At 28.0% G+C, this 14872-nt stretch overlaps 1 protein-coding gene across 5 annotated transcripts in view; it reads left to right on the top strand.

Annotated features, from left to right (window-relative positions):
• Positions 1-14872, top strand: part of l(2)k05819 (transmembrane protein 94-like protein l(2)k05819) — a 127413-nt gene that overhangs the window by 79284 nt on the left and 33257 nt on the right. For 4 of the 5 annotated variants that reach the window (XM_085817612.1, XM_085817613.1, XM_085817616.1 and 1 more), the window contains exons 17-19: positions 3026-3109; positions 11428-11498; positions 11740-11848. In XM_085817612.1, coding sequence (XP_085673738.1) covers positions 3026-3109; positions 11428-11498; positions 11740-11848 — 264 coding nt within the window. The remainder of the gene's footprint in view (positions 1-3025; positions 3110-11427; positions 11499-11739; positions 11849-14872) is intronic. The other variant, XM_085817615.1, reaches the window with a different exon arrangement.

The raw sequence follows: 14872 nt of genomic DNA on the forward strand, positions 1-14872 counted from the left end.
GGAAATTAGTGTAATTTTTTTTACTTTCCAGAATTCCAAAATGTTGTCAGATTTTGTTAGAAATGTTATCTCTAGTAATCAAGAACTTAAGAATTTTTTTCTCGATTACAGAATACATTAAGAATTTTTTTCTCAAGCAGAAAAGTATTCTGAATATTCAGTCATAATAGTATTCAGTCAGATTATAGTGAAAAATAAAAAAATTCCAGTGAGCTAAATCCAATGAATAAATGAAGTTGTCTAATGTAGGTTCTTATAAGTTAGTTGAAATAGAAGTGAGAAAAACCCTTGTGTTGACATTTCTGATTGCTTACCAGGGCAATTCCTTTGTTGAAAGAAAAGATTGCCAGTTATTAGAACTGTTAAAATTCTAAGTAATGATTTGTGTAAATGTCATAATATTTTTCTGAAATGTGGTTAATGATGCATTTCTAATTTAAGGCAGGGATTTCACATCCTCCATTATCTAACTTAAACAGATAAAGAAAGAAATTATCCCCCCCCCACCACCAAAAGAAAAAAAAATTAAAAGACAGAACACAGAAGTGTCTGATAATACTATAGTGGTGAAAAATCTTCTGATCTTCTGACAATTCTGGAATTATTCAAAAGTACAAGGCTGAAAAATGTGTAGATATCAATGAAAAATGCGTAGAGTAATTTTAATCCAAAAGCAAAATAGCCAAAATATGGGTGGAGGATTTTGCTCTGATTGGCAAATGACAGATTTGAGAACTGAGGATAACTAGATGAAACAACATTGTAATACTATCTGTTGTAAACTGCATGCAGGTCATGTAATATCTGAAAAAGTAGATGAAAATCATTTTTTCAGAATTTTAAAAAAAATTACCTGCCACATTAGATCTACAATATTAATGAGATTTCATTATTTTTAGAACACTGCCAAAACATACTTGTATGTTCAGACATCTGAATCACTGCTCACAGGATGTTAAAAATTCAAGCAAGAGATGGATATCTGTATAGCCTAATTCAAGGTTTTTCGAAGAGACTAAGAATTTATGAATAATTTGCTGAAACAATAAAAAAATTTTCAAAATTTAAAAACTTTTCCCAGATTTCATATTAAAATGGGATAAAGAAAAAGAAAATTAAATTGTTGTTATACAGCTGTGTTGGATATCCAGATAATGCCATAAAACAGCATATCAGACTTATATTCCTTCCTAAAAATACAACTTCTAGTTTTCAGCTATTAGATAAAAGAGATATCAGAGCTTTCAAATGGGACTCACCATTGGAAAAAAAGCTGTTGTCTAGAAGGTAATTGATGAAATTGGTAGATGAATAACTGTTAACTGAAAAGAAATTATCATTTCAATTTCTGTTGTGGATCCTCGTAAATGCATAATGTTACACAGCAAGTTATTAGTACAAATAAAAAAAGCAATAAGAATTTATTTTATAAAGTAATGGATTCTCTTAAGAAATTTGCAAGATGTATCAAATTTTCCTGAAGTGAAGGAAGAAAATTAGTCATTGTTTAGAGTGCATTTCACATAACAAAAATTTGCCAATAATATGGGGAAGAAATGTTAATGAAGGAGTTACAAATATGATTATTATGTTGAAAGAATTACAGGTTCTGAATAAGCTGGATGCTGATACTGATGCTTATACAGAGTACTTCAGTTGCTGAGCCATACATGTAACATTTTTCAAAGAATTTTAGAACTAAAAGGGAAACTTCATTGAGTGCACATTGTTTTATTGTTTTATTTTATTTTATTTTATTTATTTAAATTGTGAGTAATTAAATTTATGCCATTTTTAAATTAAATAAAAATGTAATGATGTGAATGTTTCAAATTTTTGAACATGATCAAATAAGATTTTAATGAATTGTTTACATTAAGTATCAGAGACTGTATCTGGTACTCTAATGTAATGATGTGAATTTTTCAAATTTTTGAACGTGATCAAATAAGATTTAAATGAATTGTTTACATTAAGTATCAGAGACTGTATCTGTTACTCTAATAAGGAACTATAATGAATTATACTATTTCATGTCTTTATGAAGTTAAATTTGATATTTAAAACTGAATAGGGAAATTAATTAATGAAAATATAGGAAAAATTAGTGTATGAATGGTATTTCAAGTTATATTTTTGTACAGTAAAAGCTCGACCATCCGGAATGCTCATAAATGCTGAATTCCGAATATCTGAGCGTATAAAAAACAGAATTCACATTAGAAAAGCCAAATCAATGGGAAAAATTTTCTCTCTAAAATGATGGAAGTAAGCAATTGTTACTTAAATATCGAAAGCCAACGTTTAAAATAACGTGGGATTTCGAAAAAAGCCGACGCATTTCGTAGACCTTAAACATGAAAGTAAAACATCTCATCCGATTATAAAATCCTGCCAAATATGAAAATTGGCGGAGATGTTGCCAATCATCTCAGCAGAAGTTTAAAAATACAGACTGCTCTTTAGTTAGTTAGATAATAAAGAGATGCAAATTACACATGTAGCATGTAAAAAAGTTAAATCATTTATTATAATTTTTCACATTAAATCACCATTGTTTATCTGTTTTCAAAACAGTGTGGCATAGCTTTTTTTGATGCCAAAATCCTGTAACTTTGAAAATAGTACACTTCATACGCTTCCAAATATTAACTATTTTTTTTTATGTGGGAGAAAAAATTATATCTTTTTTTACAAAAGTTAAACTGTTTCGTCAAAAATTGATCAAGTTTACGTTAAATTTGATATGATGAATTTATTAGGATTGTGTTGCAATATCATGTTTATTCATTATTGTCACTAGATCGCATTATTTGGTTGCAATGTATATATGCTAATAATATTACAAACAGTTATAATATATCAATTCACTCATTTACTTAATGTTTTGGGGTAAAAAATTTTCCTAAAATTCTAAAATATTCTTGTTATTTGAGCTTTCCATTTAGATGAATATGGAATAATCGGGCTTCTACTGTAGAACTTGTTTTATGTTTATGTTTCATATGGGATTATTTAATTTTAGGACTTTGTACAGTTGATAGAACAATTAGATAAGGCATGCATACGTTTTGTGCATTTTTCTAAGGAAAATGAACTTCGAAGTAGGGTGAGTTCTTGAACTTTGTGTTTTGATGAAATTAAATTATTAGTTTTTTTTTGCATCATATTGTCTTAATAATTGGTAATTTGCTTATGAAACACTGTGAATGTTATAATTTATTAGTTATTACTATTTATACTTAGAAGAATTAGAGTAGAATTCCTTGCAACATTCGCACACTGAGAGCTTGAATTTTGCAGATTATAGGTAATGTCTTTCACAACTTAGTTTACATTTTCCCTTTTCCAACTTGTGTGTTAAACATGGATTATTTGCACATAAATAAGGAAAACAAAAAAGATTTATATAACACCATTATATTTTTAAATATAATTATATCCATACAATAATGTTATGATTACTTTTATATTTTTGGAACGTCATTTCTGTTGTTGCTTATTTTAATACTTTAGGCTTCTCTTGCTTCTGAAATATACAAATCTACATATATCATCATACTGTAATCATTTCCCAACATGTTTCAAAATTTAGTTTTCGTAGAATGTTTATTGAATCTGTGGAAAAGTATTGTTGGCCTAATGCTACATTCTCAAAGTAATTTTTCTTTCCTCATTATCAGACTGACTGTCTGAATTTTTACCAGTTACCTTAATAATATACTTAAAATAATTTCATCAACATTTAACTATATTGTATGGAAATCATCTAGTCTAAATTATTATCTGCCCTTAAAAGTTTCGACAAATCCATAGCTTTACTTTTGACAAATAAAAGCAATTCTGTTGCTTCTGGTTTTGCGACAGGCACCTCTGTTACCAATGCGTTCTCTTGGGACAGCCTGTTAACCGGATACGTCGTCTTGTGGGGACAGGCAATACGAATGTTTGGAAAAACATTTGTATAAATTAAATTTGTCATCCAATTGTTCCAATTTTTGGTACATTATGAGAAGAACATTCAGGTAGTTGTCAGAATTAATTTTAAACCTTTATTGTTATATTTTCCTTAAAACTTTTATAAAACACTCATTCTAGAATAATATACTTTTTCCTTTATCCCACACAACACACATTCCCACACATTCCTTTATCCACAACACAACACACAATTAAAATTAAAAAATATTAAAACTGTCTTTCATAAAAATTCAATGTGCAAACAACGAAAAGGAAGCAATATTTCAAAAAAGAGACAGTGTATGATATTCTTTGAAACATGGGTGTATGCAAAGTCCAATGTTGCAAATCTCAGAGGAATAGAATATCAGCAAATTTGACTCATTTAGCATTTCTACGGCATTCTACGGTCAAATAGCGCTTTCGTTTTGCCATTAAAAAATAGAACACCAGCAATAGAACACACACACACACAAAAAAAAAAAAAAAAAAAAAAAAAAAAAAAAAAAAAAACCCTTTCGCTAAGCCATACAAAATATTCTTCTCAATGCCAGAAAAATCTAAAAGTAATAAAAAGTCTCTAATGATAGAATATCGCAGTAAGAGCCATCACCTTACTCAACACTAACGAATTAGCATTTGTGTATATTCTTCTACATTCAAATACCTATATCGAAAAATAAAAATGAAAAGTACTTCAATGCATCGAGAACATGTGCATTTGTTTATATCAAATGACACAGTTAAAGAGACATTGCTCAACACCCCACGAATCTCCCTCTCATTCCGAAACAAAATACGAAAAATAAAAAAAACATTGCATAGGAATGAAGGTACACATACTTAACTTTCAATATATTTCTCTATAACAGACATGCAGCTAGCTACATCTAGCGGCAACAAAAAATACTAATTAAATGTTCTATCTAAAAAGTCAAATGTGGTACGCCCGGCCCTAGATTGAATTAAATGGCGATTCAAATATGACACACCTGGCCGTGAGGTAATGTTCGCTGCTGATGCACATATGACACGCCTGTACTGAACAGGTTAAAACCTGAAAGTATGCAATATCATTTTTAGTTTCAATAAAGAGCTTCAACAGCAACACAGTGGTAATTTAGAAGGCATTTTTTCAAGGAATTTATGAATTTGCTAATATACAGAGTTATGATGATATAATTCAAACTCAAAACAAAGTAGTGCAAGGGAAAAACATAGTGAAGAGAAAGGCATAACTAATAGGAAAATTTTGAATAAAAAGAAATTTTGCTCCTTTTCTGAAACTACATTGAAGCATCCAGCATAAACAAAACTGCATATATCATCAGGGTGATTGCTATCAAATTAATTTTCATGCTCTTAAATTAAGGCAGAAATACATACGTGTATTGTTTTTCAAATACCTACCCCATGGATAACGTTTTCACTAAAATGAATACCTATGCATTTTATTCCATGTATATACAACAAAATTTCCTCCTAGCTGGTGCAGGTGTGCATGCTTTTTAAAAAAATCAGTGCACAAAGATAATTAACAAGTGCTTACACAAACATGTCATTAATCAAAATAACAGTATTAATAATAATAATTACATTTTTATGTAAACTTTAAAATAAATCATATTAAATTCGTTCGTTGTATATTCATTGATATTTAATATGTGAGCATGTGTTGCACCATACAACTATGGGATATGGTGCTGGTGCACTTGTGCTGTCTCGTAATGTGGTAAATAAAGTGCATGTTGGCATGTTTTAAAGAGTAACTGACACGTGGTGTGTTTTCTGCAAGTTTAGCTAACAATGTATGTGTTTATGCATTGTACTGAATGCCATATATGTATTTGTATATAAACTATGGAAAGCTTCATAAAAAGAAGGGAAAAAAACAAATGATTTTAAAATCGGATGGCTTGATGAAATAGTTGAAACAGAGATACCAAACAATAAAAATATTTTGTGTTTCTTGTACAGAAAACATTTTTGTACAATGAAGAAATGGAATTATTTGGATTTGCTGTTGTGATGGCCATGCAAATAATGATTTTATTAGTGGGAAAAAATGAATAGATAATTGGAAACTGTATTTTTTTTAAATGGCATTTAAATATTAACTCTCATGTGGTTAGTGTAACAAAATTAAGAAATACAAATCCTTTGCTACCAGCAACAGGATTAGTTCATTTATTAAAGATCTTGAATAAAAGTTGAAAAAAAAATTCCATTCATGAAGGAGTATATTAAATCATAATGTATTATTAGCAATTAAAATTAACATTTCATTGCACTCTGTCCAGGATATAAATAACCATATTGCTACATATTGTTGCACAATATATATTGTGCAACAATATGTTACAATTTTAAGAAATTGGCAAAATAAGAATTATGCTCTCGAGTTTTTAAAAAATATTTATTTTGTGTTAAAAAATTAGCATGATAAAAGAACTCAAGGCATGTAATTTTTACACTTTAATTCTTGATGAAAGTACTAACATTTCTGTCATTAGTGTTTAAAACTGTATTAAAATTTGGTTTCAATAGAATAACCTCTATAAAACTATCTTTGCAGAATAATTCAATTAAAATGTTGCTATACTTTTTCAGTTGTTTCTGCAGTAAAAAGTTTACAGAGGAAATAATGCTAATGTGGGGGGGGGAAGAGATTGCTTTACTTGAGAGGGCAGTGTTTATACCAAGTAAGATAAATGGAGTAGCAGCAAAACTAAAAGAAAACATACCACAATTAATTCAACAACACCATGTTGTACATCATAAGATTTCATTATTTGGTGATACTTCAAAATAAGTTAAATTAATGAGAGATACTGAAACTTTGATGAGAATGATATACACCATATTTTCTAGATCTGCAAAAAAGAAAGATAAATTTCAAGATATTGCTTTAGAAAATGAACTACAAGTATTACCTTTAAACCACTAAATAAAGTGAATGACTATCTAGACATATTTCACAGAGAGCAATAATTAAAAATAAGAAAGCATTAATTACATATTTTAAAGAAGATGGAGCAAGTAATTCTATTTCAAAATACTGTTTACGGAAATTCTAAAATATTAAATTTCATACAAAATTTATATATTGTGAATGATATTTTTGAAAAACTTGCAGAAAATAAATAAAGAATGATTTATTAACCTTAAGCAGCATTACTTAGGATACTAGAGTGAAAATTTATCTCCAAAAAGCTGAATTAAAAAAAATATTGAAATCGACTTTAATTGTATGCTAATTTTTATAAATACACTTTTCTCTTTTTTAGAAGAAAGATTTCCTGAAAATGAAGTTCAGGAATGGACAGTATTTGACTACTGAGTTAGTTAAAAAATTGGACAAAAATTATAGTAATATGTCAAATGATCAAACAGCTGTGCTAGAACAATATAATGACTTTAAATTTGTTGGGTGGGAAAAAAAATCAAGTTTAAAGTAATAAAAAAAAATTTCAGATATGGTAATGTTTTCATTACAGAAAGAACAGTTTTCTGAACTTTCAAAATGAATAGATATTGGTTGAATATTTTTAGCATCTAAATGTTAACTGTGAATAAGTTTCAGTTTTAAGGAATTAAATAAAAAATAAACAAAATAATCATTTGAAAGAAGATTGCTTAGCCGTGTTAGTGCAAGTAAAATTGTATTTAAGATGTGGAAACAATATAAATTTGGATAGCACATAAGCTAAATAGTTAAATTTTAAAAGTAGAAGAGAAAAGATTTAATATATACATATGGTAACAGTTATTTATTTATTTTCATAAATCTGAATATTGTTGCTATTACTATTAGCATTTTAATAAATAATAAGCTGCATTTTAATAAATAATTTTATTATGTTTACATGTATATTAATGTGCAGTTTTTGTAATTAATAAATAGTTTTTTTAATATATGTATTTTGAAAATAATGAATATTATTAAAATAAAATTAATTTAAATATAAAAGTAAGAGTAAAACATAAAGGCTGCACAAACAATTCTTGCAGTAAAAAAAAATTGCAAAGATCAAAATAAAATTGCACATTAGTCAAAAATTAGAGAAAATACTGATGTATGTTATTAATAATTATGAACATGCTAGAATTGAAATTTTGGATTTATTAAAAATATTCTGTATCCTTTAGCCTCTCTGACATTTTCCCATTTTGCATGTCAGAAAAATCCCCACAAATGCTATTCTTAAAAATTTTAAACAAAACAGATTATTGTTATTTGCTTTGCAAGAATTTTAAACAAAATAGATTTGATGGGACTCAGCATTACATTTATAGTTTGAATTTAGGATCTAAAACAGAGGGGACAAATGAATCCTTTATGCATATTTAATATTAAATTCAAAATGAATTTTAAAAGACAGCAAAATATACATTTAAATGTAGATTATTTTTTGAAACGTGCCGAGATTCATTAATCAAGCTGTGTATAATAACAACACTAATAAAAAAATGCTATTATGCATGAAGGAAAAAAACTAAATAACACTGCTCAGCATGGTTTTTGATGTTTCTATATTTCGCATTGTTTCTAGAAATATTTTTCATTCTGATTTCAGAAATATAAATATTTTTTTTATTATCACATAAGTTTTTCCCCCCTTTTTCACTTTTTTTTTTTAATTGAATGCTTTATATAGAAAATATTCATTTGTGGTTAATTTTCTTTCAAATAAATGGCAGCAATTTATTTAGAATACTTTAATCACATGACTCTTAAATTTTCATTTTTTTCTTTGCCTTAAATTAATTGTTTGCTAAGTAGTTCTTTTCATTGCTTTTAATTAATATTTTATGAAGTATGGCTTCTTGTAAATGAGTGAATGATGCCGATATATTCTGTCATATTTGTGGAAACTTTGCACCAGTAAAACAAAGGCAAAATATGACAGAATTTGTTAAAAATTTGAATTTGTTAATTTTGGCAAAATATGCATATATCGCATATTTTGGAATTAAATTAGGTAATCAAGACAAGCTGTGGGCTCCACATAAAGTGTGTCGAACTTGTGTTGAAGCTTTATGTTTTTGGAGTAAAAGAAAAATTCAATGCCTCTTGCAATTCCAATGGTGTGGAGAGAATAAAAGAATAATTATGATGATTGTTATTTTTCTGTGACGAATGTTACTGGTTATAATGCAAAAATTAAAGAGGTATTGTATATCCAAACGTACCTTCAGCAATAAGACGTATAAGTCATAATGCATATCTTCCAGTTCCTCATCCTCAAGCTAATATGAAAAATATAAGTGATATAGAAATTTATTCAGATTTTCAAGTACTTGAAGAAGAGGAAGATCTGTATATGCCTGAAACAAATGAAGCTATACCAATATTATTTAATCAAAGTGGGCTTAATGATTTAATAAGAGAGCTAAACTTGCCAAGGGAAAGTGCTGAACTTCTTGGTTCATGCCTTAAAATTAAAAATTTACTACTACCACAAACACCGTGAAAAAAAATTGGTACCACATTTTAACACATTCAGCTAATTTTATAATATGCCTTGTATAAGAGCAGTTATATGGAAGTATATTTTTATGCTCTTTCCATTCAATTATATGCTTTATATAATATACTAAATCTATTAATATATTTAAATCCATTTCTATGCTTTTTAAAACATATTAAATATATTATTGTTTTTGTGCAATTTATTTATATCTTGTAGCACTAAAATAAATTAATTAATATATGGTAAAATAGAAGTATTTGTGAAAATATAAAGCTCTCAGATTTGCAAAAAATCCTGATGTGATACAAAAATTCGGATTCCAATTTTGAAATTATCATTGTAAAAATATATAAAATTACGTATTAGACTTAGAACATATTTAAAAAAAAAATTGTTATACAGACCATTGTAATTTCATTAATAATATAAATTTACTTTTTCAATCAAACCATGTTATTGATATAATGTACTTTTGTTAAAAAATCATTTGCATATACATATAAAAAATTGCTGATGAATTTGCCATCATGCTGAATTTTCAGAAAAAACAAGGTTTGTTTATATCCATCCAAAAATATACACAGACTACAAGCATTTGCAGAGTGCTCTCAGATTATCGAAATTTTATCACATTATTTTATTTGATAAATGTAAAATTTGCCCATCTACATTTTAGGATTTGCAATCAGATGAGACTTATTTATTGAAAAGCATTCCCAGCTGGATTTAAAAGATGAAATTCATTATTGTATTGGAAAAAGTATGTAATTTTATTGCATATTAAATTAAAATTAAAATAAAAATCATTTTTACCAATGAAATAAATTCGAATCAAAATTTTCTTTAACAAAATAGAATTCTTCATGAACTTGTAAATACTCCTGACTATATCAACACAACTTCATTAATAATACAGTCAAACCCTGCTATAATGAATTTCAAATGACTGGAAATTTGATTTGCTGTACATGATTTGCTGAGAAAAGTAGATTGTCTGACAGAAATATAAAAAACAGTGTTTTGATATTTATATGTAAATGAATAATAAAAAATATTGACAAGTTTAACTTTTACTTAAGATAAATATGGTTGCAAGGAATGACTTAGTTACTTTTTTAAGGAATACTTTATGTCTATCAAAAGACCTAAAAAAGCAAAACCCCATTTGAAGGACAGAACTTGGTTAACATTTATATTTGGAGGGGGGGGAGATGAGAGTAAAATGTTGTGTTGAAAGAAGGATTAACTGTTTAACCCAAACCCATAAGATTCTCTACTTCCTCTTTCTCTGAATAGTGAAAACATACTATCAACCTTGATGAGAGCTCTGTCTGACAATTCATTCAAAGAATTTGAATAGAATCAAAGAACCCATTTATGCTCTTTCATTTCACATACACCAAAAATAAAGAATACCACGTGGTGTCATATGATTTGCTTATTGTATCCTTTTTCTCCTAGATGAAACGTCTCACCTGTTTCACAATCTTTGCTTAAAATACAGAGAAACTTAAGATTGAACATAAAAGAAAAGCAATGTAAAGATGTTTTCCTTTAGGGATGAAATGTGAAGCCTAGCATCTGAAATGTTGATGATTTTAAGTGTTGGTAATTTTTTTCATTAAAATTTGCTAAAATTCTGGCAAAGATATTAAGAGGTTTCAACCAAAGATATTCATTTAGTTCATTATATCTGAGTTTCTTACCTTCGAAAATTTGCTATAGCAGTATAAAATAAGATTAAATGAATAAAAAATTAGATGGGGACAAGAAGATTTGTTTGTTATAAGCTGGGTTTATGATAGTGAGATTTGAATGCACTTTTTCCTTTCAAACATTTCGTATACCAGCTTCTTTGTACTATATACATTTAATATTATGTCTCTTTTTCCTAAAGTGGCGTATCTTTCATTGCAGCTGTTATTTGCTAACCTTTTGATTCCTTTTTTAGTCATTTTGATTCTTGGAAATTACTAATATATTTTTTATGTAGGTTTTTTCAGAAAAAATGGGTTTGGAATCCGGATGGAACTGTCACATATCGCTCCTTAGTGATGAGACATCGTGAGTTCTTTTCTCATTAAGTTCATTCAGTTTAATTTTTATTCTTTTTCTTTATGGTCTAGCAAATGATGTAGGCAAATTTTATGTAAGTTTGGCAACAGTTGACAATTAATAATTTTTAAGACATTGCCATTATTGAAATTCCTAATCAAACATTCTCTTGTCTAAAAAAAACTAAAAAAGTGTGCTTGTTTCTAATTCTTTAAGTAATTTATTTGTAAAATCAAATGTTCTATTACAGCTCCAAGAATCAAAAGGATGATCATGCAGTTTCTCCATTAACATTCACGCGTAATTATGTTTTCCCAGGAACTTTAGAAGATTCAAGCACTATTGAAACTCGAAGTGAAGTAAGATACTTTTTAATAAATGGAATTTAGAAAGAAAAGTTCTTGATTTTGTTTGAGTATTTAGCTGTATTTATTAATGCTATATATAATATCAAAATAAGTTGCTTCTCATAATGGATTTTATGAAAACAATTTTGGCCCTAAAGTGTAAATATAAAATCTAACTTTTTATGTGATTCCTGTAAAACAAATTTTCTGTTAATAAAATAATCAGCATACTTTAATAAATTAAATTCAAATTGTCCCATATGCTTACATGCATAATTTACTGATATATTCAAGAATGAATTTATTGCTATAGATTTATGCAGACGCTTCATTATTTTGTCTTCAAATATAATACAGGATGATAGTATTTGGTGGCAACGATTTGAAAAGTGATACAGCCTTTTAAAGTTTTCGATGCAAAATCCCAAAACAAAAACATCCTTCAGGGACAAACCCCCTTTGAACTAATAATAATTATGCATAATTTGGTTTATAGGTTTTGGCAACGCAGTGTTTTTTATTGTCATTCAGAGTTAACTTGCTTTCTCACACTTTGCTGTGCTATAAAATTTCATTTCTGTGTGTAGTTATTGTAGAAATTCCAATTAAACTTATTTTTGCTTTGCTGTTTGTGTTTTGCTTTAGTTTTAGAAACACTTTGTTTATTGTGAGCCACCTGTTCTTTTCATTTACTTGTTTATTTATTCTAAGAAAAACATGTTTCTTATATGTCATAACATACCTCTATAATTAATATTCTAATTCTTACGGATTTTCTGAAAATTGAAAAAAAAGAAAAGTCATTTAATCGAATTATGTTCTGACGGAACTAGTATAACATTACGAAAGAAACTGGAGATTGCAGTAACACTTCTACATAATTTTTTAACAATGTAATTTGGCATCACACAGCTCATCATTTACAATTAGTATTAAAATATTTTTTAAAAACATTAATGAAATTAAACATTGAAATCAAAAATATTGATACTTTGATATATTTCTTAATTATATGCTTTTTATCATTGAATCTTCCCCCCCCCCCCAGAAAAAAAAAATCAGCGAGAATTATATCAAATTGGTAAATATATAGGTGTTAAAATATTAAAAAATCGGCCTTGTGCTCAGACCACTATAGACAGCATGCAGTTTACAAATGGCTCTTGCTGCATGCAAGAATTATCTAAATTTATCAAAAATTAAAAATTTGCACACACTTTTTTTATACTTTTTTTAGACAAGAGAATTTTTTATTGGAGATTTCAGTATTAACAACATTTTAAAAATTTTAAATCGTCAACTGTTGCCAAACATAATAAAATTTATCTATACCTTTATGCAAGCATTTTGCATTGAACGACAAGTATAAGGTTTTTTAAACAACCTCCTAAATTAGGTATTTTTGAAATACTAGTATTCATGATCAGTATCTCATTATTATCACATTTGTCAGGAGCTTTATGAAATTACAATGTAAGCAGTGTAAAAGCTAATTCTTAAACCATGAGAAAATCAATATTGTTAATAATTTAGAGATGCCAACTATATGGATTTTTCATAACCATTACTGGTTTGTATCTGTTATGGAATTAGAGACATGACAAAAACTGGTATGAAAAATGGTAAGTTTGAATTGCATGACTGTGTAGTGTGAGTAAGCAAAAGTGAAAGACTCAATCTTATGATTTTGCTGATGTCATAATAATACATCATACTGATTCCACTGGTTTACAATCGGTAGATCAGATCAACAGAAAGTGTTATTCTGATGTCACGTGCATGTATTTGCATGTGTATCATGCATTTGTGTGTCACATGAGCTATATCAGTATATATTTTATTAGTATATATTATATTCACATGGGTATCACATAAGCTATATCAGGCTGCAGTATAATGCATCTTGGAGTTGTAAATACATGTATGTAATTCTTGTGTTAAAAACTGATTTGATAAATATATTTACCATGTTATTTCAAAAGTGCAAAAGGTTATTAAAAATACAGTAAAAGAGTGAAAATTGACCATGTTTACTTGCTTCAAAATTTAAATCATATGCTGTATTTTGTCTGCAGTTTTGAGTTTTCATTTACTCATGCAGTTGTAATGGCTGCAGATGTTACAGGTGACACCAAGACTGTGTCAAAATTAAATATGCTTCAAAGGCAGTGTCATGATTTTTCGTAAAAATTACGACAGTTCACTTATAAATGCAAAGCTTTAATTTTGATCACTTCTTGTGAACACAGTATTCTAATTGCATATGCTAATCATTCAATTTCTGTGTTTCGTTAAATGTTTTTTTATTCTGCCATAGCCAAAAACATTGCATGAAAAAGGACTAAAAGAACTGCAGTGTTTAAATGCATGGTAGATTCTACATGAATCAAATATGTGTATGTTACAAAATGTGTCATTTGCGTTAGCTACTGATGATAGCTCAGATTACAGCATGAGTATGGTAAAATTGTATCCTGTTATTGTTTCATACTATGACAGCAATGAAGGCTTGAATATGCTCATCATAACTGTTATTGTTGGAATCCACTGATAATACTGATCAAAGTTCTTTCAGTGCCATGGACATCAGTTTTACTCAGTAATTAGTCATCAGTTTTACTCAGTATAGTCATCAGTTTTACTCAGTATAATTGTATTGCCTTCATTTGTGAAAAAGCAGTCACCATGATGCACAGTGTAAAGAGAGTTGTTGTAGGTATTGTAAATTCAACCTTGTATACTTCTGCAAAGATTTTTTGCTATTTTCTTTGCATAGCAGCTCAAAATGCCTCAAATCAGCTCATAGACTTAAAAGATTGAACAGCTTTTAATTCGACTGTATTATTTTCTTCAGAAAAACTATAAACATAAAAGTTCTTTCAAACTGTGCTAAGGTGTATGTGGAACTAAGCCTTACAAAATTTTGGAATACATGAATATTGAAACAGGAAATAAAATGGTGGGGGAAAAATTGTTAAACAATAACCAATTTTAGTGCTGCCATATTAAAAAATAGCTTACTAACTAAAAGTTGTA

This window comes from Stegodyphus dumicola, chromosome 5, assembly GCF_044657685.1.
Source record: "Stegodyphus dumicola isolate Sdum_Otavi_A_Nest chromosome 5, ASM4465768v1".
NCBI classification, from domain to species: Eukaryota; Metazoa; Arthropoda; class Arachnida; order Araneae; family Eresidae; genus Stegodyphus; species Stegodyphus dumicola.